The 20,773-nt window shown below is 41.5% G+C and overlaps 1 protein-coding gene and 1 long non-coding RNA gene across 3 annotated transcripts in view; both read left to right on the plus strand.

Annotated features, from left to right (window-relative positions):
* The window catches only part of UBR4 (ubiquitin protein ligase E3 component n-recognin 4), a 162,006-nt gene extending 149,713 nt beyond the window's left edge, over window positions 1-12,293 (plus strand). The window contains exons 104-106 of the mRNA XM_056795687.1: window positions 3,253-3,343; window positions 4,434-4,596; window positions 11,896-12,293. Coding sequence (XP_056651665.1) covers window positions 3,253-3,343; window positions 4,434-4,596; window positions 11,896-11,960 — 319 coding nt within the window. The 3' untranslated portion in view covers window positions 11,961-12,293. The remainder of the gene's footprint in view (window positions 1-3,252; window positions 3,344-4,433; window positions 4,597-11,895) is intronic.
* A 6,665-nt stretch (window positions 12,294-18,958) lies between these two features.
* Window positions 18,959-20,773, plus strand: part of LOC103094822 (uncharacterized) — a 47,619-nt gene continuing 45,804 nt past the window's right edge. For both annotated transcript variants that reach the window (XR_008911550.1, XR_008911549.1), the window contains exon 1: window positions 18,959-19,347. This is a non-coding gene — a long non-coding RNA (uncharacterized LOC103094822). The remainder of the gene's footprint in view (window positions 19,348-20,773) is intronic.

Raw genomic sequence — 20,773 nt, forward strand, 5'->3', positions numbered from 1 at the left:
TGACTTTAGAAGAAGCAGGGAGCTTAGCAGTCACATTGCAACTAAATTTGTTTTAGCTTTTCAGTTGACTCATTCTTGCCTTATTTAAAAAATAATTGAAGAAAGCTTAAAATAGATGTTTTTAAACCATAAACTTGCATTTCTTTGGAAATAGAATTTCAGAATTATAAGAATGGCTATAGTATCAGAGAAGACTCTTAAGATTGGAAGATTATCAGAAGACATTTAGTCCACCTTCCAGTGCCATGAAGCCATGTTCTTTATGCCATCCCTGAGAAGGTGGTTGTCCGGCCTCCTTAGTCTTGTTTCACATATTAAGATTGTCTTCAAATCAGAAGCTCAGCATGTTCCATTGACCTCTCCACAAATGCTCTTGTATCTAAAGAGTAGAGACTTTGGGTTCTGGCCTGGAGATATTTCCCTTCATGGCACAGTTTTGCATAGTGATCTTATTCTAGAACAAGGATCTTTTTAGAGAAGGTTACAGGGTTCTCAGAAGCTGAGTCCTTGTTTCCAAGGAACTTTGAACTGAATCACTGGATTAGCTTTGAGGATGAAGCTAGTTGGAGACCAAGGGGTGTGGTAAAGAGCACTGGGATTATCCTAGGATTTAAAAGGTGTTAGGTGGTGCCAGTGCATCCTGTCTTTATTTGTCAATGCAGGTTTTCCGTTTTGTTCCTGACATGTTTATATTTCTTTGGGTGTCCTAGCTCTGTGCTAAAATGCTCCTCAATACACTCCCTCTATTCCCTACTTTCAAAAAGTAGAAGGGGAAGGGGAATAAGCTAAAACTGGAATGGTGTAAGAACCATTCCTTATTGCGGGTCCGGGATGGGATGAGAGAGATGATAGGTTTGGGATACGGAGGGCAGCACAAGGCACGAATGGTACATCACGGCAAAGTTTATTTCATTGCAGCTGGTATTTTATAGGGCAATATTGCATAAGCTAAAGGATTAGGTAATCTTTTTACATAGACAATGGATAGTAAGTGCAATGACTTAGTTTACCTCACCAAAGCTTAGACAGAGTTTTCTATAGGGGATAATAAATTACAGGTAAATATGTAGCCATCTAGTCTAGATTCTCAGGGAAATATTTGCTTTGGTGGGTTTATCAAAAACATTCCGTTATTACCAGGTATAGCAGGAAGGGGTTAGTAACCTCAGTTGAAGTCATGGGGCTATTCTATGTGACTGATTCTAGCTAGGCTATGGTTATGATTTTACGGGGGTCCACTCTCACTACTGGAGGCTACAGAATGAGATGAATCCTCTTAACCTCTTTGGTTCACAGTTTTTTTCATCTCCAAAATGAGAGAGTTGGACTAGGGGTGCCCCCGAGCTCCCTTCTGGCTCTCAATTTATTATCATCTAATCTAGCGGTTCTCAACCTCTCAATTTGTAGCAATGAGAATACATAATGCATATCAGGTATTTACATTCCGAATCATAACTGTAGCAAAATTATAGTTTTGAAGTAGCCACCAAAATAATTTTTTGGTTTGGGGTCACTGCAATATGAGGAACTGTATTGCGGGGTCACGGCATTAGAAAGGTTGAGAACCACTGATTTAATCCAACCACCTCATTTTGCAAACATGGAAATTGAGGCCTAAAGAGGGAATCAGACTTGCCCAGAGTTGGTTGCATTGGTGAGTGAGGAGCAGAACTGGCATTAAAATCAGGAAGGTCTCTTGAGGCTCTTTTCTATTAGAGTGAGCTACCACCTAGATTGTTTGAGAATGATTCCCAAGAAGAACCTTCATTTTTACCGTATCTACTATATCCAGTCAATGCATGCACTTCCCTAAAACTAGGTTGGAGCTATTTCTGTATACTACAAAGTAAGCAAACATGTGCTCATAGAGAAGAGGTATTGAGATGTTGCTGGTCATATCAGAAATCCATATATGTATGGGTTATATTCATTTTTTTTTAAAACCTTTACCTTCCGTCTTGGAGTCAATACTGTGTATTGGCTCCAAGGCAGAAGAGTGGTAAGTAAGGGTAGGCAATGGGGGTCAAGTGACTTGCCCAGGGTCACACAGCTAGGAAGTGGCTGAGGCCAGATTTGAACCTAGGACCTCCCATCTCTAGGCCTGGCTCTCAATCCACTGAGCTACCCAGCTGCCCCCGGTTATATTCATTTTTAATTGACAGCAAAATAGAAATCTTTGCTTTATTGGTGAAGTCTTTTTTAGGCTAGAAAATTGAGAAGTTAGTGATGTGTTAAATAGAAAAAATTTAAAGTTGAAAAAATCCTTACATTTTTAGCATAGTATAACAGGAAAGCCATTGTGGCATAATATGGAGAGAGAGAGTTGGCCTTGGAATCAAGGAAGACCTGACTTGAAATTCCATTTCTGCTGATACTAGCTTTGTGACTTTGGGCAAATTATTGAACATACTACTGCTTCAGGCAGATCTCTTGGACTATAAATTACAGAATTTGGTGTTCATATGTGGAGGCAGCTTTCACAAAAGGAGTTCAAAATCACAATGAAAAACCAGCCCTCTAAAAATAATACCAAACGCATTCCTTTTCCCAAAATCAGTTAATTATTAATTAGCTTCTTTTCATTAAAATGCTAATTTTTGATGGTCATTAAGAATGCTACTATTTAACAGTGAACTCCAGTTTTACCTAGCTAATGGTAGTTTAGTAGAGGCAGTTTTACCTCTTTCACTTAGAAAAACATGCTCTTAGAGAAATAATGAACCAAAATATTTTCCAGGCCTTGGCCAGAGTCAGAAATCTCAAGTTGTTAGTAACCTTGGAGTTTGTATTTGGCAGCCCTCTTTTAGTACAGTGAATGTCATTATATCCATTTGGTGTATTTCATACTTTCATTGGTTCAAGTCTTAGCCCTTTCCCTGCTTCCTTTCCTGGAAGATTCTTGATCATGGTCTCCTACAGATGGTTCACAGAGGGTTTACCTGTTGTATACAAGACTTTTTGGTAGGATTTGTTCAGTTTGGGGGGGGGTTACAGCACAACACCTGGATTAGACCTGGCCCACCTCCTTTTTTGATCCTGTACTTCCTCAGCAATATCTGGTAGGCCACTTGTGCACAAGGGTGTGTGTCACACACAGCCTGCTTGTCCCCCCTTTGAGAATGCTAACTAATTCAGTTAAACATTTTCCTTCTAAAACTGAGGTGAGCCAAATTGGGCCTATGAGCCATGTGGGACTCGCAATTCTGAAGCATTTCTGGTGTTACTGACAATTGACTTTTCTGTTCCTCCCAGACTGACAGATAAGTCGGTAAAGGACTACTCAGCCTATCGTTCTGCACTTCTCTTTTGGGCCCTAGTCGATCTCATTTACAACATGTTTAAGGTAAGAAAGCTGCCTGCTTCTCATCTCAGGTCCAAGCATATGGCAGCCTTCATTAAGCCAGCCCTTTTCCTGAGGATTTTCCTCCTTCCTCCTCTTCCTCACATTCTGTTTCTAAGAGCCCAAGGGAATAATCTGGTTTTCCTCCCTCCTCCTCTTCCTCACATTCTGTTTCTAAGAGCCCAAGGGAATAATCTGGAGAAGAATCTTCTCATTTCTTTTTGAAAAATGTTCCCCCTCACTCTCAGCTCAGCATCTCTATGAAGCTTTCCTTCCTCTAACATTGCTTAGGTTTTTGGGTTGTGACTTGGTGTAGCCTGGTATTTTATGATGCTGGTGAGGATTCTTAAACTTTTTTTTTTCTTTTAAGTTTTTGTATAAAAAGCACAATGGACAAAGGCAGCAATTTGTAGCTGCATAACTTTAGGTAACTGATTTCCCGTCTTGTCCTCCGTTTCCTTATATACAAAATGATCTCTAAAGTCTCTTTAGTGTTAAAATTATATGATGAGTAATAATTTATATTTAGTGCTTCCTCACAATAAATAGCCCAGGGAGGTAAAGATGGTCAGTGCAGACAGACCATAACTTTACAGAGGCCTTCACACAACTCCCCCAAGAGGCTTAGTTGGGACCTATATCTTCTGACTCTTAGTGCCTTTCCATACTTTGAAATCTGAAATCAAGTCATTCAGGACCATGGCCTGCCTCTCTGCTTTTCAGGCACTTCATTTTCCCAAGCTGAAGTAATTCATTTGGGGGCCTTCCTTTGGAAGTGCAGGAATGAAATGTGCTAGAGTAGGAGGGGTTCAGTCACTTGTAATGGCTTGTCTGACAGTCTGTATCCCTCTGGAATAATGCTGGTTCAGGTGAGACAATGCCCAATAATTGGTTGGTTGGGAACAGAATGAATTGAGGTTTTGTTGTCCTTGGAAGCAAAAAAAAAAAAAAGTCTTCCAGCTATAACTTTGATGTTTATAGCAGGTGTTGTGTTGCTCCAAGAGACTGAAATAATTGGATTGTCTTTAAGAAAAAAAAAAGTTGACCCTGAGTTATGTTTGTCCCTTACCCTGGTTCTTGTTGGTTCTTGCAGAAGGTGCCTACCAGTAACACAGAGGGAGGCTGGTCCTGCTCTCTAGCTGAGTTTATCCGCCATAATGACATGCCCATCTATGAAGCTGCAGACAAGGCCCTGAAAACGTTCCAGGAGGAATTCATGCCTGTGGAAACATTCTCAGAGTTCGTGGATGTGGCTGGTCAGTGTTAACTTCTTTTCCCTTTTATTCATTTATTCCCTCAACAAACTAAAGGATTGCGGCTACTAGTGCTGTTCCTTCTGGCCCCTACTGTATACTGAGGAATAGGGCAGATATAAAGTTTAGGTAGGTCAAGGCTTCCCTGTTCTCCTGGAACTTCGATAAAATACAAACTCCAGTGCACATCATTATATTGGAAGTGCATTCAAGAGATCCAGAACAAAGTGTTTGTGAGGTCCAAGGAGAAAGGTGTTACTAACGGGATTGGAAGAGATGGCATACAAATTGGGCCTTGAAGGCGGGGTAAAGATTCAGTAGGCAGAGAAGGCAAGGGAGGGCATTCTAGGGAGAGAACAGAGTTAGCAAAGTTGTTCTAAGGGGACAAAGACTAATCCAGTTAGTCTCCAACAGAGAGAGGATAGAAAACAAATGTGTGTTGGGGCTGGAGAGATAGGAGGACCCTAGATTGTAGAGGGCCTTGAGGGCTGGGCCAAGAAGTTTGAAATGTACTCAGGAGGGAGCAAAGGACCATTGAAGATTTTGAAGCAGAGGAAAGAGTAACCTGATCAGTTCTATGCTCAGGAATCTAGAAATACTCTGGGTCTGTGATTTGTTCAGTGACATGTAGATGTGTTCTAGGCAGTTGCCTTGACACAAAGGTTAATTGAATTGCCCAGGATCACAGAGAGGGTAATTGTTAGAGGTGGATTTGAACCCAGGTCTTTCTATATAAGGGATATAGGAAGTGAAGGATAGAATTGGAGGAGGTGGAAAAATCTGTTTAAGTGGGTAGTAATGAGACTTTTTACTGGAGTGGTGAGGTGAGTAGAAATAAAAAGAAAGGATAACAAATGTTATCACAGTGGAATCAATAAGATGTGGAGGTGGGTAAGGAGGGGTTATCTGTGTCCCCATCTCCCTATCCAAAATGCTCATTTATAGATAGATAGGTAGATAGATAGTTAGAGGTGCTAATTATTGATAGATAAATAAATGTTTGAAGGGAAAGGGAAGAGGTAACGCTACAAGGGATATCAGACAGAGGATCAGGTTGAGGGGAAACAAGATTATAACCTCTATTTCAGAATGTTGAACTGTTGAATTCCACTTTAAAAGTCTTCAAATCAGCCAGGCCATAACTGGGAGTCATAGATTCAAAAACACTTGTTTAAGGAAACATAGGAATGAGTCTCTGGGTTCCTGCTGTCACTGGCTCTTCCTGGCAGCCTCTAGAATGATTTGTAGAGATGCCATCCCCATTCTAGGCCCAATCCGGCTTTTGTGATGGCTTGATTAATTAGCATATGAATGGAAGCTGCTTTCTGGAGCTAAACTCTCCCATCCTCTTGCTTTATTTACTCTGGAAACTGGAAGCTAGGGGCTGTTCTCTCTCTGCTGACTTGTGACAAAATCTCCACTTGGTAGAAGTTACAGGTAATGAATTGGATCCTTTCACTTGAGCATCTGAGCCCTAGGAGAACAATCACCCTATATTAGCATGATATTTTTGAGGTTACAAAGCATTCTCCTATAGATGATCGCCTTCAATCTCAACAACTCCTTTTTGATGCTAGTAGAGAAAGAACAAGATTATTCCCATTATACAACTGAGGAAACTGGGGCTTAGGAAGATGTAATTTGTCCAGTCTCTGGTAAATGGTACAACTCATTCTAGAAAACAGACTCTCCTGCTCTGCCCCACAAGCTTGTTACTTGACTGGACATATCGGCTCCTAAGGCAGTCTAGGCAAGAGAAGGCAGAATGGAGGATGAACTTTGCCACTTGTCAGTACTGTGGTGCTGCTGCTTACTCTGTGCCGCATGGATGATAGTAGGGGTCTAGCTAATTATAGGCACTGAATGGATCACCTTGAATCAAGGCTCTTTGGTCTCTGATAGATTCCAGATAGAGTGAATGGTAGACCAACAATGGAATCAGTCTCCTTGATTTTTTATAGATGGGGAAATTGAGGCACAGAGAGGATGAAGTCACTATTAATTTAAACCAAAATGTCATTATTTTTTATTCAGAGACTTTTGTTAGATTATAGAGAAAGTGATGGGGGGGGGGGGGGGGGGGAGAGTGTAGTACTGTCTAAAGGACAGAGCCTGGGACCTAGAGTCCAAGAACCTGGATCTTTGACTAGCCCTGACCAGGTATGTGGCCCAGGGCAAGTCATTTCCCCTCTTGGTTTCATTGTCTTTCTCTACAAAATGGGAATTAATAAATTTGCATTTCCTTAGCAGAGATTATTTTTTAAAACATTTTCTCAGTTTGCTTTATATTTAATTGATAAAATATCTTAAAATTTTTTTTTTGGCATTGCTTTAACCAAAGAAAGAAAGAGATATGTGAGTTGCTGTTATTATTGGGATTACATTTAGAGCTGGGAAGAACAGGAAAGAGATTGTGTGGTATGAGCCCCATCTTTTATAGACCTGGAGGTCCAGAGACCTTCAGTCTTATACCAGAAATTACCCAGACAACACTGAGCAGAATTGAGGTTTAAATGCAAGGCCTCTGACTTGAAATCCAGTGATTTGCTACTGTGCAGCATGACCCATTAAATGGGTCCTAGGAACTTAAAATTAATGCTGAAAGAGACAACAGAGGTCACCCTAACTCCCTCCTTTGTACAGTTTTGAGGAACCTGAAGCCTGGAGAGGGTGGGTAACTGACTCCACCTCCATCAGGTGGTGATATTTGTGTTGTGAAGGTCTTTGTGCCACTTTGTGGTTTACAAAGTCACTTCACATAGATTAGTTCACTGGAGTCTTATAATCTTGTAAGTCAAGTATTGAAGTATTATTCCCATTTCATAGATGAAGTATAGATTCTCAGAGATATATATATACACACACACATATACACATATATACATATACATATATAGCACAGCTAGGATTTAACAGAACACCAAAACTTCAATTCAAATCTTCTGACTCCCACCTTAGCACTGTTGACAAGATACCACCTTTAAAGATCCAAGCACAAGGAAGTCAGAGTGCATTTCTATATGTAAGAGAAGAAGATATTTGGTAGTTGATTCCACAGGAGGCCATTACTATGAGCCTGGACTGGAACCCAGACCTCCCTGGTTTTTGGGCTGCCCTTGCCCATTGTATAAATGTTGTGCATGACCACCTTGCTTTCTTTTTTTTTTTGTAAATTTGACTTGGTTCCTTATATATTTGGGAAATTAAACCTTTGTCAGGGAGTTTTGTTATAAAAAAGTTCTCCCAGTTTGTTGCTTTCCTTCTAATTTTGGTTGCATTGGTTTTATTTATACAAAACCTTTTAAATTTTATATAATCAAAGTCATTCATTTTACATTTTGTAATGTTCTCTATCTCTTGCTTGGTCTTAAATTCCTTCCTTCCCCACAGATCTGACAGATGTACTATTCTATGTTTACCTTATTTATGATTTCATTCTTTATAGTTTATATTTTAAGTCACTTACCCATTTATCTTGGTTATAGGGTACAAGATGTTGATCTAAAACCTATTTTTTTCCCATACTGTTTTCCAATTTTCCCAGCAGTTTTTGTCAAATAGTGAGTTATTATTCCAAAAGCTAGGGTCTTTACTCCTAGTCTATTTCATTGATCCACCCTTCTGTCTCTTAGCCTGTACCATAACGTTTTGATGACCACTGCTATATAGTACAGTATAAGATCTGGTACTGCTACAACCCTGCTTTTGTAATGATGAATACAGTATAATTAGTTTGTACACTCAGGAATATACCAAATGACCAAGAGAAAGCAGTAGGTGCCTGGGATAAAGTATATCAACTGTGATCCATCAGGAGGTGCCTATGCACCTTTTCCTAGTACTAGGTGAGCCTGTGAACATCCTTCCTATTGTTCTAGGCAGCAGAAAAAAAGCTCATGCCTCAGTGAGGAAGATCCCGTAGGCAGATCCCAGCTCTGACATTTAAGAACTGAATAGTCCTATCCTTGTGGAGACTCTGTTGCTTCCTATAAAATGTGTAAGATAGTACTCAATACAGACTTGTAGGCCACCTGACCAACAAGATGGGGTCTAGACATGTTCTCTAATCTTCGTAGCCTCTCAAATGTTTCTAAAACAGAAATGACATGCCAGAGATAAAACAGTTTGAGCTCTTACCACAGTCCAAGAAACCAGGATTCCAAATAAGGTTAAAACTCTATGAGTTAACTAACCCCTAACAAGTACTCATTCCACACTCACTCTCCTACATGTTACATTCCCAGGAGCAAAGCTGCCCAAGCCACCCCATGGTCCTGGCATATAGTTCAACTGTGAAAATGCCTCAGGGATCCACATTCCAAATGGCAGAAATTTGTTCACATGTGATAGGAACCTGGTAGCATTTGGGAGGAGAGGTAGTTAGAATTGGATATTTGGCAAGAAGATGGAAAAGTGAGCTGGAGAGCCCTCCACTAAACCTAAGGGAAAGAAACCAGCATCCAGCTGGGGCCAGCTCTGCCCCTTCCCCTAGAAAGCACTTCTTGGGGGTAGAGACTAGGGTGACAAACTATGAATTGCATGAGAGGAAGCTGAGAGCTTTTGAGATCCAGCCCCCAAGGAAATTCATAAGAGAGGAGGGAGTCAGAAAGTGAGCAACAGAGAGAAATAAAGGAAAAAAGATTAAATTGGTAAAGAATTCAGGAGAAAGAAAATTCAAGAACTTTGAGCATAAGCCTATCTTCCCAATAGGAAAGACATTGACAGAAGAAGGAAAAAATAGCCTCCAAATTTAGCAAACAATTTTAGGTATCTATGAATGAATATTGCAAAACAAAGGGTAATAATGATTCAATACCTGAAGAGGCCGCGTACCCAGTGGATTTTAAAAAGACCATAGTATCACAGCATGCTGTTTCTGAATGGTTTAAAGGAGAATAAAAAGTGAGAGAGAATTTTGGACCTACACAGCACAAATACTTGGCAGAATTGAAAAACTCGAATTCTTCAGTGGCAAGTCAAATCAGAGAAACAAGAGAATAATTGAGAATGCAAATACATGGAAATAAAGGACAATTTGGAAGAAGAGAAACATAAAGCAATTACATTAGAAGAAAGCATGCTTTCCATATAAGTAAACCAATAATCGGCTACATAGAGACAAGTTAAGGATTATGTTTCTCCCAGGCGGACACAGCAGATCAGAAAACCTGAATACTACAGTGAAAGAGAAATAATATAGGAAAACTGCCTGGAACTTCTGAACACAGAAAACAAAATGCCAATTTAAAGAATCCATTAATTGCATCCAGAAAAAAACCAAAACCAAAAAATAACCCTCAAGGTTGCAAACTCACAGACACAAAGTGATTTAATAATTCCACTGAAAAACAAATTTTGAAAGTGACCAGAAGAGAAAGGAAATTCTAAAAACACAGGACTATTCTACACCTACCAGAAAATGCAGGGAAGAATGGAATGTGTTCCAAAGAGCAGTGGAACTCAAGATGCCACCCAAGGGTGATTGACCTACCCTAACAACCTTCCTAACCATAAATGAAAAAAGATGAATGTTTGCCAGTGCTTTCACTCCTAAGGAAGGACTGTTGTGAGGAACACATTGTAAAGCTTAAAACATTATACAGTACTTCAATCCAGAAACTTGGTTCCCAGGACAACTAGATCACTTAGTCATTGAAATACTATAATAACTATTTTTTATGAATCATGGGCCCCCTTTTACCCAAGGGACTATAGAAGATGCTCTTTAGATTCCTATTTGACTATTCTCTGGGTTTGGTCTGACTGGGATCTTTGTATCATTTTGTACCTTTTGTTTCTGCTTGAACTCAATCATCCTTCCTTCATCCACATGGGATGTCTATTCGTTGCTATTTGGTCTTCTTATACTCCCTAATTGGGGACATTGGTCTTCATCTCTTAATATTGTCACTATCTTACCATCTTTTGAACAAAGTTTGCTAAACCCAGCAAGATCTAGTAGCAGAGGAGGAGTATCTTTAACTTTTAGACCCGTAACTTCATTTCCTCCCCTTCACAGAAAGTGAAACTTAGGAAGAGCTAGCTTAAAGTTAGGGCTGAGGGGATGGATTATGGGGAAAAGAATAAAAGAATAAGAGGACTCAGCTCAGGCTGGCACTTGACATCATTTTGAGAGGTAATGCTATTTATCTCAGCATGGTACAAGGAGGAGAAAGGAGTTGGTTGAACCCAGGGGCAAGTTGGGGTGACTAATTGACTCTCAGGCTCCTCCTAAGTCAGGACTTAGTATGGTATAATTTCGTTATTTTTCCTGAGCTGTTATGAATTCCCAGAACACACAGACACACCTATTTTCAAATGTAAGTTGAAAAAAAATTACTTTTCAAAATCAGATACCAACTACCACTTCTCCCTGTTATTCTCATACATAAATGAGAGTTATAGTTCTGATGTTGACCCAGCTTCTAATAAAGGTTTATTAAATATCTACTATGTACAAGGGTCCTGTACTTAACACAGGTATTGTGCAAAAATGATGGCAGCATGGTCACTGCCCTCATAGAGCCTGTCACAGATCAGGGTCTGGGATGATAGCAGAGCAGATAATTACATACAAAACAAGACAGAAAAATATCACTGCCACAAAAGAGGGTACAATTTAAATGACTTTGGGGACCCAGAGAAGAGAGAAGTCACTTGTCCCAGGCAGTATTAGGGAAGGCTGCTTTAACCAGGCTTAGACGAATGCATAATGTTTTGTTAGGGTGGAATGGGTGACAAGGACGTTGTAAACATCGGAGCTGGAAAGGATGGGGCAGCTCCCCCAGGTTCATTCCAGGAATTAGGAGCTGGATGCTTTGGCCAGAGTATGATAGAGCCGAGTAAGAGAGTGATCAGCAGCTTTGTTTGGTTAGCCATGTCCTTATGCTTATAACTCCCTAATCAAGGAGAGCCAAGAGATGAGGGCAACCTCCTACAGATGTTATTTATCTTCACAAAGCACTGGAATCGGGCAGTTTCTTAGCTGTGTGGCTTTGGGCAAGTCACTTCCTCTCTGGGCTCAACTTCCTCCTATGTAAAATGAGATGGGGGTTGATGTTCCCTCTGTTCCTTCCCACCCAAGCAGGTTTTCAGGTCACTTTTGGCAATGAATCTGTGATTCTATGCCTGAATTCAGGGCTTCCCTTGCATTCTGGGGCCCCTAGGGGTGGGGGGAGGGCAGACCGATCCTCTATCCCTGCAAGACAGGGTGTCTTCTCTCCCCCTACCCTTGTGAACTGGGGGTGGGGCTTGCTGCTAGACTTGTCTGACCCTAACAAACATTCCTGTGCTGTTTTCCAGGACTCCTCTCAGAAATCAGTTTAGCTGACAACTTCCTGAAGGACCTTTTGAACTCAATCCCCTGACCACCCAGCCCGGGAGAGTGACCGGCCAAGACGGATCCCAGCCTGCCTTCCGCCCCTGTGTTTCTCCTCTCCTCTGCTTTGGTTTTTTTTCCGAGGGGCGCTGCCGTTAGTGTCCCCCTCCCCCGCGGTTTGTGTGGGAGCGGCTTGGGGGGTTTAGACTTTCCTGTTTTATCTTGTGTGTGGTGCATTAGCTATGAAGTTATACGTACATACCCCAAGCAATTGGAGGACCCTGTACATACCAAGGGGCCATGAGTTGTCCTGGCCAAACTTAATACTTGAGTGTGCACATCTTCAGAAATAAGTGAATGAATAAATACCCATTGAAAAGGACATTTTGGTTGGTGCTTATGCCTCTCAGTTTTGCTGGTGGCAAACTTCTTTCCCTGAGTAAACCCAGCGGTTTCAGAAGTTCATCAGAGACCAGTGAAAGCATCAGGATCCCTTGTCTTGGAGCCCCTTGGTGGAACAGGATGGGAGGAAGTCAACATGTCTTGGCTGGTATGGAGCCCAGTAGCTGGAACAGCATTCCTATTCTAAAGCCAAAGCCCACACCTTTTCTCTAACTCACTTTTACAGTCTGGATCACAGGAACACATGATGTTTAATTATCTCTGATAGGGGGAAAAAAAAGGGCTTATAAAATATAATGTCTGGCTTTCCATCTAGAAAAAGACTCAGCTACTTGGTTTGGTGGCTGAGAAACCACTTGACAGTCAATGGGAAGTGTCTGGGACTTTGGTTTGATCCCAAGTCCAAAGTTTTGTGCTGACCTGGCATGTAGTTTGAACCCTCTGGCCACAACCTCAATGCAGCTTAGCCAGTTTGCCATTTGCTAAACCACACAGGTTTTCTGCCATCTTGGATTTTTAATATAGCTGTTCTCAGATGGGAGATCTTAGCTTATTATTAAATCTTAGCCATTTATTAAAGAAGGCTATATGCTAGGTACTGGGAATATGATGAAAACCTTTCTCCTCTAAGGGAAAGGGATGGATTAGCTGTGCTTCTATAAAGAGAAAGGTCCCTACAAATTAGAGGTCCAGTGGTCTATTCTGACTTTCCTAAAGCTAACTTGAGACCATGTGCTCTTCCATTTGCTTCTAGTGAAATAGAGATCAGAGTGTTATTTCTCTTTTCACCCTGTCATCTCCCTAAACCAAGTTTCTGTTTGGTTTCTGAATCCATAGAAAGTTCTCCCCTTAACTCCAGTGTAATTTCTTTTATTGGTTGATCTATTTTTGCAACCCACAGCTGATTTTCTCTTTAGCAAGGCAATATATCTAGGGGGGGAAAGATGGCCTTTGCACATAATCATGGAAATTTCTTAACTTGAATTTCTGAAGACCCAAATATGTGACTTAAGCTAAATGGCTCCTTGGATAGGATGCCCAGTTCACCATTTCTTACAGTCCTAAACTAGGGACAGGAACTACATTCCCTTCTACCTTGGAATGATTATTTTACACTTAACTTAGTAACTGAATAGGAGGGCTATATTGGGAACCCACCTTGCCTTTTTCACTTTGGTTCCACAAATAGCAAATGTCTATTAAGCAGAGATTATATGCAAGGAGACTGTACTATAGACATTAAAGATACAAAGACAAATAGGCCTTGCCTTAGGGGGCTTTCATTCTTTTGAGGGAAGGAGTCATGTTGAGTGCAAGGAGAAATAAACCCCATAGGAGAAACAGTAAATACTACTCATATTGTCTCTTGACAAATGCTTTTAGGGAATTAGGAAATTAGAAAATTAGGAAAAAATTAGGAAAAGGAAACGCCAAGCCCTCCTTTATTTCTCCAACTTTTGAAAATCTAAAACCACTTCCCTAGCCCCTCCTGTTCCCATAATAACATGAGGTCAAAAGTCTAGGAGGGAGGGAGGTAGTATGGTGACAGCAAATCCATAGCCTCCTTTTCCCTTCTCCCAAGCCATTGAATGTGAGAGATGTGGAAGGTCAGAGGACCTAAGAACTTAAGACTAAGAGTCTCATCTACTGTTTTGGGAGAGACGCAATGTTTTATGTGATGTGTTCACAATCAGTTATAAAGTTTATGGTCTCATTGAGGAATATGAAACATAACCCAGATGACTGATTTAAGGTCTCATTCGCCTCTGGATCTCTTCAAAAGTTTAAAAGATCATTATAATATATAGTATTATGTGGTAAGTACATTAAAGTGGCACAAATCTGATATCAGAAAGATTATAGGGATGACTTCCCAGAGGAGGTGGCATTTCATTTGGGCTTTAGAGGTGATACAGATAACTAGAGGGAAGAATGATATGGCCATAAATAGGAAGAGATCAGAAAATGTCAGGTAAGTTTAAAACAGTCAGCTGATTTGAGTAAAACATTAAGTTTAAGGAGAGAAATGGAAAGAAGGACCTTATTCTGGGGAAGGAGAGAATTCTTTAAGGGACAGAAGTGATCATAGAAGAGAAAACGGATAGTTTTGGTTGCATAAAATGAAAAGCTTCTGCATGCACAAAATCAGGAGAGCTCTTATTAAGAGAGAAGATGGGAATTGGGGAAAATGTTGCAAGAAATTTTTTTAAAGGTCTGATATTTAAGATACATAGGCAAATATAACTAGTACAAGATCAAGAACTGTTCACCAATAGGTAAGTGTTCAGAGGATATAAATAAGTCATTATATTAGCAGTTTTCTAAATCATGAATAAGAAATACAAAGGAAAATAATTCATTTTCATCTCTCCCTCAGAGATTGTCAGAGATAAGCAAAAGATGAAGATAGTAAATGTTTGTGAGACTGTGAAAACATAGAAATGCTAATATATTCTTGGTGGATATGTGTTAGTTCAACAGCTCTGGAAAACAATTTGGAATTAAACCTAAAGTCACTCCTTTGTACCTAAAGTATTAAATGTCTTTGACCCAGCAATTTCTTAACAAGCCAAGGGGATCAGAGACAGAGAAATGTCTCCTGTTTGCAAAAATATTTTAGAATAGCTATTTGCATAGTAGATAAGAACTAGAGATAAAAGCAGGTGGCCTCTCAGTAGTGGAATAGCTCAGTGTTGACACATGAATGTAAATGGCATGTGTATTGTACAATAAATATGTAAAATTCAGAGACACTTGGGAAGATTTATATGAACTGATATAGAGTAGAGTGAGCAAAATTAGGAGAGCTATTTATGTGATGACTACAGTAATGTAATGAAAAGCAACACTGATCAATGTAGAGACTAATAATATAATGAAAAGCAGCATTGATCAATATAGTAACCAAGCACAACTTCTGGTAAAACTAAAGCTTGCCTTTGATGTGAGGTGGCGAGCTAGGGCTGCAGAATGAAGCCTACATTCTCATACATGATCAGCGCATCTTCATTGATTTCTTTTGCCTGACTCTACTTGTTATCTGAGGGAGGGGAGGGTACTATCATGGGAGGCAAGGAGGGAATTGTTAGAAAGTTGCAATGATTTTCAAGGGAAGCAAGAGCATCAATAAAACCTTTTTTAAAAGGTATATAGGCAGGTCCCAGAAGCCTAGATGTCATGAAAAGAATTTTGAAATGGATGACTGAGTAGACATGTGTGCCACTGGAGAATTTTGATATAAAATGGGATCATTACTCTAGAATTGGAAGGAACCTTAGTTCCTTCAAGTCCAACTCCATCCTTTTAACTGAGGCCGGGGGGTGGGGGGGTGTCAGTTAATCTGCCCCAAATCACACAGGAAGTGGCAGAACCACATATAAAGTAACAGCTGTACAAATAACGGGAGGCAGGAACACTTTTCAAGGCTATGGCAATAGTCCAAGTTGGTAACTGAGATTATATACTAAATTGCAATGGGAAGAAATGGCAGATAAATGAAAGCTACTAGAATCAAGATTTTGGTAATAGATGAAAAAAAAATTCTAAAGAGAGAATCAACAAAGATGAGATGTTGAAGAATTTTCAACTATGCCCCCCCCCCCCAATTCATCAAGGACACATCTAAAAGGTTCCCCTATATGAGAAGACAACAGACTTAAGTCATTTCAGTTGTGAGGCTTCCAGGACCCTATTTGGGGTTTTCTTGGCAAAAATCCTGTAGGTGTTTGCCATTTCCTTCTGCAGCTCATTTTACAGTTGAGAAACTGAGACAAACAGGGTGAAGTGACTTGCCCAGGGTCACACAGCTAGTAACAGGTTTTGAAATCATGAAGATGAATCTTCCTCATTCTAAGCCCAGTAATGTTCTTTCCACTGTGCCAACTCTACCTTGCCGTGTAAAACCTTGCCTTCCCCTCTCCTGGGAACTAGCCCTATTATAACTCTTCCTAATAGTTTCCATTCCCATCAAAATTCCCTTTGAACTTAGAAAAGATCCCTAATGCAGATTCATTAAAGGAAAAGGGTAACAACAGAGGGGAAGCAAAGACTGCTTTTCTTCATTCTTCACTCCATTCCCTCACTGGCAGGCTGTATTATTTTCTCTGGACAAATAGAAGCTCTGCTATCCAGATGACAAGAGAGCATTGATTGATTGGTATCCCAGGGTCAAATATAAACTCCATTTCTCATTTAAAACCCTTCACAACTTGGTCTTCACATAATCTAGGAGCGAACTAAATGTAAATTAGTGTATAAATGGAGATTTTGAGCCTTTGGACTTCCTCCCCCAGAAGTTCCTTAGTATTTCCCAAAATTCCATTTGCCTGAGTCCCCACGTTTTTTCATGATTGTATTTAAGTGGCTGTAACTCCTCCCTCATCCTCTTTTGGACCTGCAACTGGGCTGAAGTCAGGCAGTTCTTTTGCTTTAGTTATTAATAAAATTTTATAAAATATAATATTTAGTTATTAATTTTAAAGCCCACACATGTTATTTTCTACACTTGACACTGCATCTCCCAACTGCTTTCTCCTTGGACGTCCCCTATGCCTGGAAAGCTCTTCTCCACACCTGTGGTCTCTTGAGTCTCAGCCAATCCCTTCCTTATATACTGTGAATATCTTGTATGTGCATTATTTGCATGATTCTTCTCCCCCCCCCCCCATATGATGTGAACTTGTGGACAAGGACTGTTTTTTTGTTTTTTCAAATCCTTTCTGCCTTAGCAACTCTTAAAACAGAAAGGTAAGGGTTAGACAAATGGAGTCACGTGACTTGCCCAAGGCCACAGCTGAGGTCAGATTTGAAACCCAGGTCATCTTGACTCCAGGTCTGACGCTCTATTTTAGCACAATGCATGGCATATAGTATTCCCTTAATAAATGCCTGTTTACTGATTAGCTAATCATAGAATGTCATCTAGAATGTCAGGCCTGGGAGGGCCCTCAGAATCTGGAATGTCAGAACAGGGTGTTGGGGGGGGGGGCGCATATATTATAGCTGAGTGGAATCTTTAAGGTTAAAACTGGAAAGTGCTAGAGAACAGAGAATGTCAGAAGTGGGAGAGACTTTAAAGATTGTCTAGTCCAACCCTTTTACCCAAACTACTCAGGAAAGAAACCAAACCATCCATTAAGCTACAGTAAATGCTTTGCCAATATTCTTTCACTGGATTGGGCAATCATGGGAGAGGTTGGGGCTACTATTGTCCCCATTTTACAGCTGCAGGAGTTCTCACTGGCCAGGGATAAGCACTCCAGCCCCGTCTCCCCCAAACCTCTGGTTCCCTCTGGAAGCCTTCTGGAGCTGCTTCTTAGTGTTACTTCATGGGAGAAAACCTCATCACCCGGAGGGAGCAGCCACAGACCCACATGGGTGCATGCAGTTCTCATGAGAACAGAGAAGAGGAAGACAAAGGGAACTTGTTTGGAGAGCCCAGGTGTGGGTCTGACCACATGGGAAGGGTGTGTGTGTGTGGTTTGAGAAAAGGGGGTGGAGAGGGGAACATTTTTTGGGATTGACTGGATTTCTTTCCCTAATTACTACCATTTTATTTGGGATCTGTCCTTGTCAGCTTCAGCCTGTTCTGCCACAGCATGGTCCCTCGTTGGGCCTCGGGCCTCTGCTCTAGAAAAGGAAGAGGCCTTGAACACTTGGAAACCATCTGGTCTTTAGGGCCCCTTCCGACTAAATTCTAGGATGCTACATGTCCTACAAGCCTGTGGAAGAAGGACCCTCCCTCTCCAAGTTCCAAGAAGACTGGAATAATTCTAGTCCAATCCCCTCACTTTTCTTAACCCTTACCTTCCATCTTAAATCAATACTATGTATTGGTTCTAAAGCAGAAGCATTGTAAGGACTAGGAAGTAGATATTAAGTGACTTGCCCAGGGTTACACAGCTAGGAAATGGCTGGTCAAATTTGAACCCAGAACCTCCTGTGTCTAAATCACTGAGCCATCTGGCTGCCCCGTGCCCCCAATTCCCTCGGTTTATTTTTTCACCCCCTCATTTCAGAGTTGAGGCTCAAAAAGGTCAAACAGGCCATCTAGACAAGGGGCAGGACTGGAACCCAGATCGCCAGGATTTTAGCATCTTCTATATAATGAAGATTGGACTAGATGGCCCATGAGGTCCCGTCTACCTTTAGATGTACCATCATCCAGGCAGTGAAGTGGACCTTGGCCAGGCTTCGGTGCTCCCCCACCCCGTGGGCATTCACTCGTGTCTTGCTCACTCTTAGCCTTTGCCTTCGGGATTCTGACCACAGTCCATCTGTTCCAAGGTCAGCCGGCCTCGGATTTGGGGCCAGAAGTCCCGGCTAAAACCCCACTTTCTCCCTGAAACGCCTCCTCATTCCTCTTCCGGTCCTGGCTCCCCACTCCCTCCCGTTTATCCTGTTCTAGGTGGTGGTCTGCGTGCTGCGTGCTGGTCAGAGCGGAGGCTCCCGACGGCAGGGACCGCTTTCTTGCTCTTCTTCGTACCTCCAGCAGTAATGCCCGGCGGCTGTCAGAGCAGGAGGCTCTTATTGGCATCCGGTCCAGCGCCTTCATTTCATAGAGAAAGCTAGAAATTCCCAGATTTACCAGGAATCGCATCCGGCCTTACCGCGAGAGGCCAGGTTTAGGAGCCACATCTAGGGCGCTCTGGGGTCACGGCAACGCCGCTGTCACACAAAGCCTTGCGGCACCCAGCACGCCCCGGAAGTGCTTCCTGCCCCGGGTTCCAGGAACCCTGATGGCTCTGTCGGGGAACAGCCAGAGCCCCCTTGTGGGCTTTGTCCTTGTCCCTCCCTCACTGTGGCCACCTGCTGACCAGAGAGACACTGGCCCTGGGCCGGCAAACCAGAGTCCGCACAGCTTGTCCCACGCCCAAGGTGGGGAGGAAGAGAGGCTGGGGAGCCGTCCTGTATGTAGCCCGTATTCACCCAGCCTGATGCTCTCACCCACGCGGTGGCCTCGCAAGTTTGAGACCTGCGGTGAATGGCCTAGGAGTCGTGGGACTTCCCCAGAGGCTGGAGCTGGAGGGATGGGGGTGAGTACCACCACCTTCTAATGCTGACCTGGGGGCAGGGCAGTGCGGGTGCAGCCTGGAATCGGAGGATATGAGTTTAAATCCTGTCTCTAAGTTCCCACACCTCTTCAGTCCTCAGTTTCCTGAAAATGAATGAATGAGATGAATATGAAAAACGAATGAATGAAACAATGGGGATGGACTTGAAAATGAATGCATGAAAGGGGGATAAAAATGAACAAATGAAATGGGGATGAAAATGAAAAAATGAATGAAATGGGGATGAAAATAAAAATGAGTGAATGAAATGGGGATAAAAAAATGAGTGAATGAAATGGGGATGAAAATGAAAAATGAATGAATGAAATGGAGATGAAAATAAAAATGAGTAAATGAATTGGGGATGAAAATGAAAAATGAATGAATGAAATGGGGATGAAAGCAAAAATGAGTGAATGAAATGGGGATGAAAATGAAAAATGAATGAATGAAATGGGGATGAAAGCAAAAATGAGTGAATGAAATGGGGATGAAAATGAACAAATGAACAAATGAAATGGGGATGAAAATGAAAAAATGAATGAGATGGGGATGAAAATGAGTGAATGAAATGGGGATGAAAAAATGAGTGAATGAAATGGGGATGAAAGCAAAAATGAGTGAATGAAATGAGGATGAAAAAGAAAAATGAACAAATGAAATGGGGATGAAAGTAAAAAAAATAAATGAAATGGGGATGAAAATGAACAAATTAAATGGGGATGAACATTAAAATGAATGAAACAATGGGGATGGACTTGAAAAATGAATGAATGAAATGGGGATGAACATAAAATGAGGTAACAAGGGCATATGGCCATGGGGCTCCTTCGACCTCTAGATTACTGCTCTGTCTTCCCTCAAGTACCTTTCCAGTCTGACCACCAGGATCCTAGAAGTCCCATCAACGGGATAAGCCTTAGCCTTTGAGAATGAGCTGGGTGGCCTCTGTTTAGGTCCTGTTTGCCCTGGCTTCCCTTTAGAACACTCTTAATAACTAGATGGAGAACCAGAGGACCTGGGTGTAAATCTCAGCGCCATCAGTTAATACCTGGGTGACTTTGGTCAAGCTACTTTTCCCTGGACATCGGTTTTCTCATCTGTAAGACAAGAGAGCGGCTAGGGAGCCTAATAAATAGAGGACCAGGTCTGTAGTTCCAGGACTTGGGTTCAAATCTATCCTCCCTCCCTCGTGGTAGGATCTGGAGAAGTCATTTAATCTCCATTGCCCAATCCTTGTTGCTCTTCTGTCTTAAAACGGATACGAAGGCAGCAGGGAAGGGTTTAAAAAACAAACAAACAAGAGGAAAAATGAGAGCATTGGCAAACAATTGAGATTGACACCTGGAAAAAAGACCACTTTTGAGCCCAAAAAAGAGATTTGAGAAGGCACTTTCCATCCTTCTTT

Source organism: Monodelphis domestica, chromosome 4 (assembly GCF_027887165.1).
Source record: "Monodelphis domestica isolate mMonDom1 chromosome 4, mMonDom1.pri, whole genome shotgun sequence".
Taxonomy (NCBI): Eukaryota; Metazoa; Chordata; class Mammalia; order Didelphimorphia; family Didelphidae; genus Monodelphis; species Monodelphis domestica.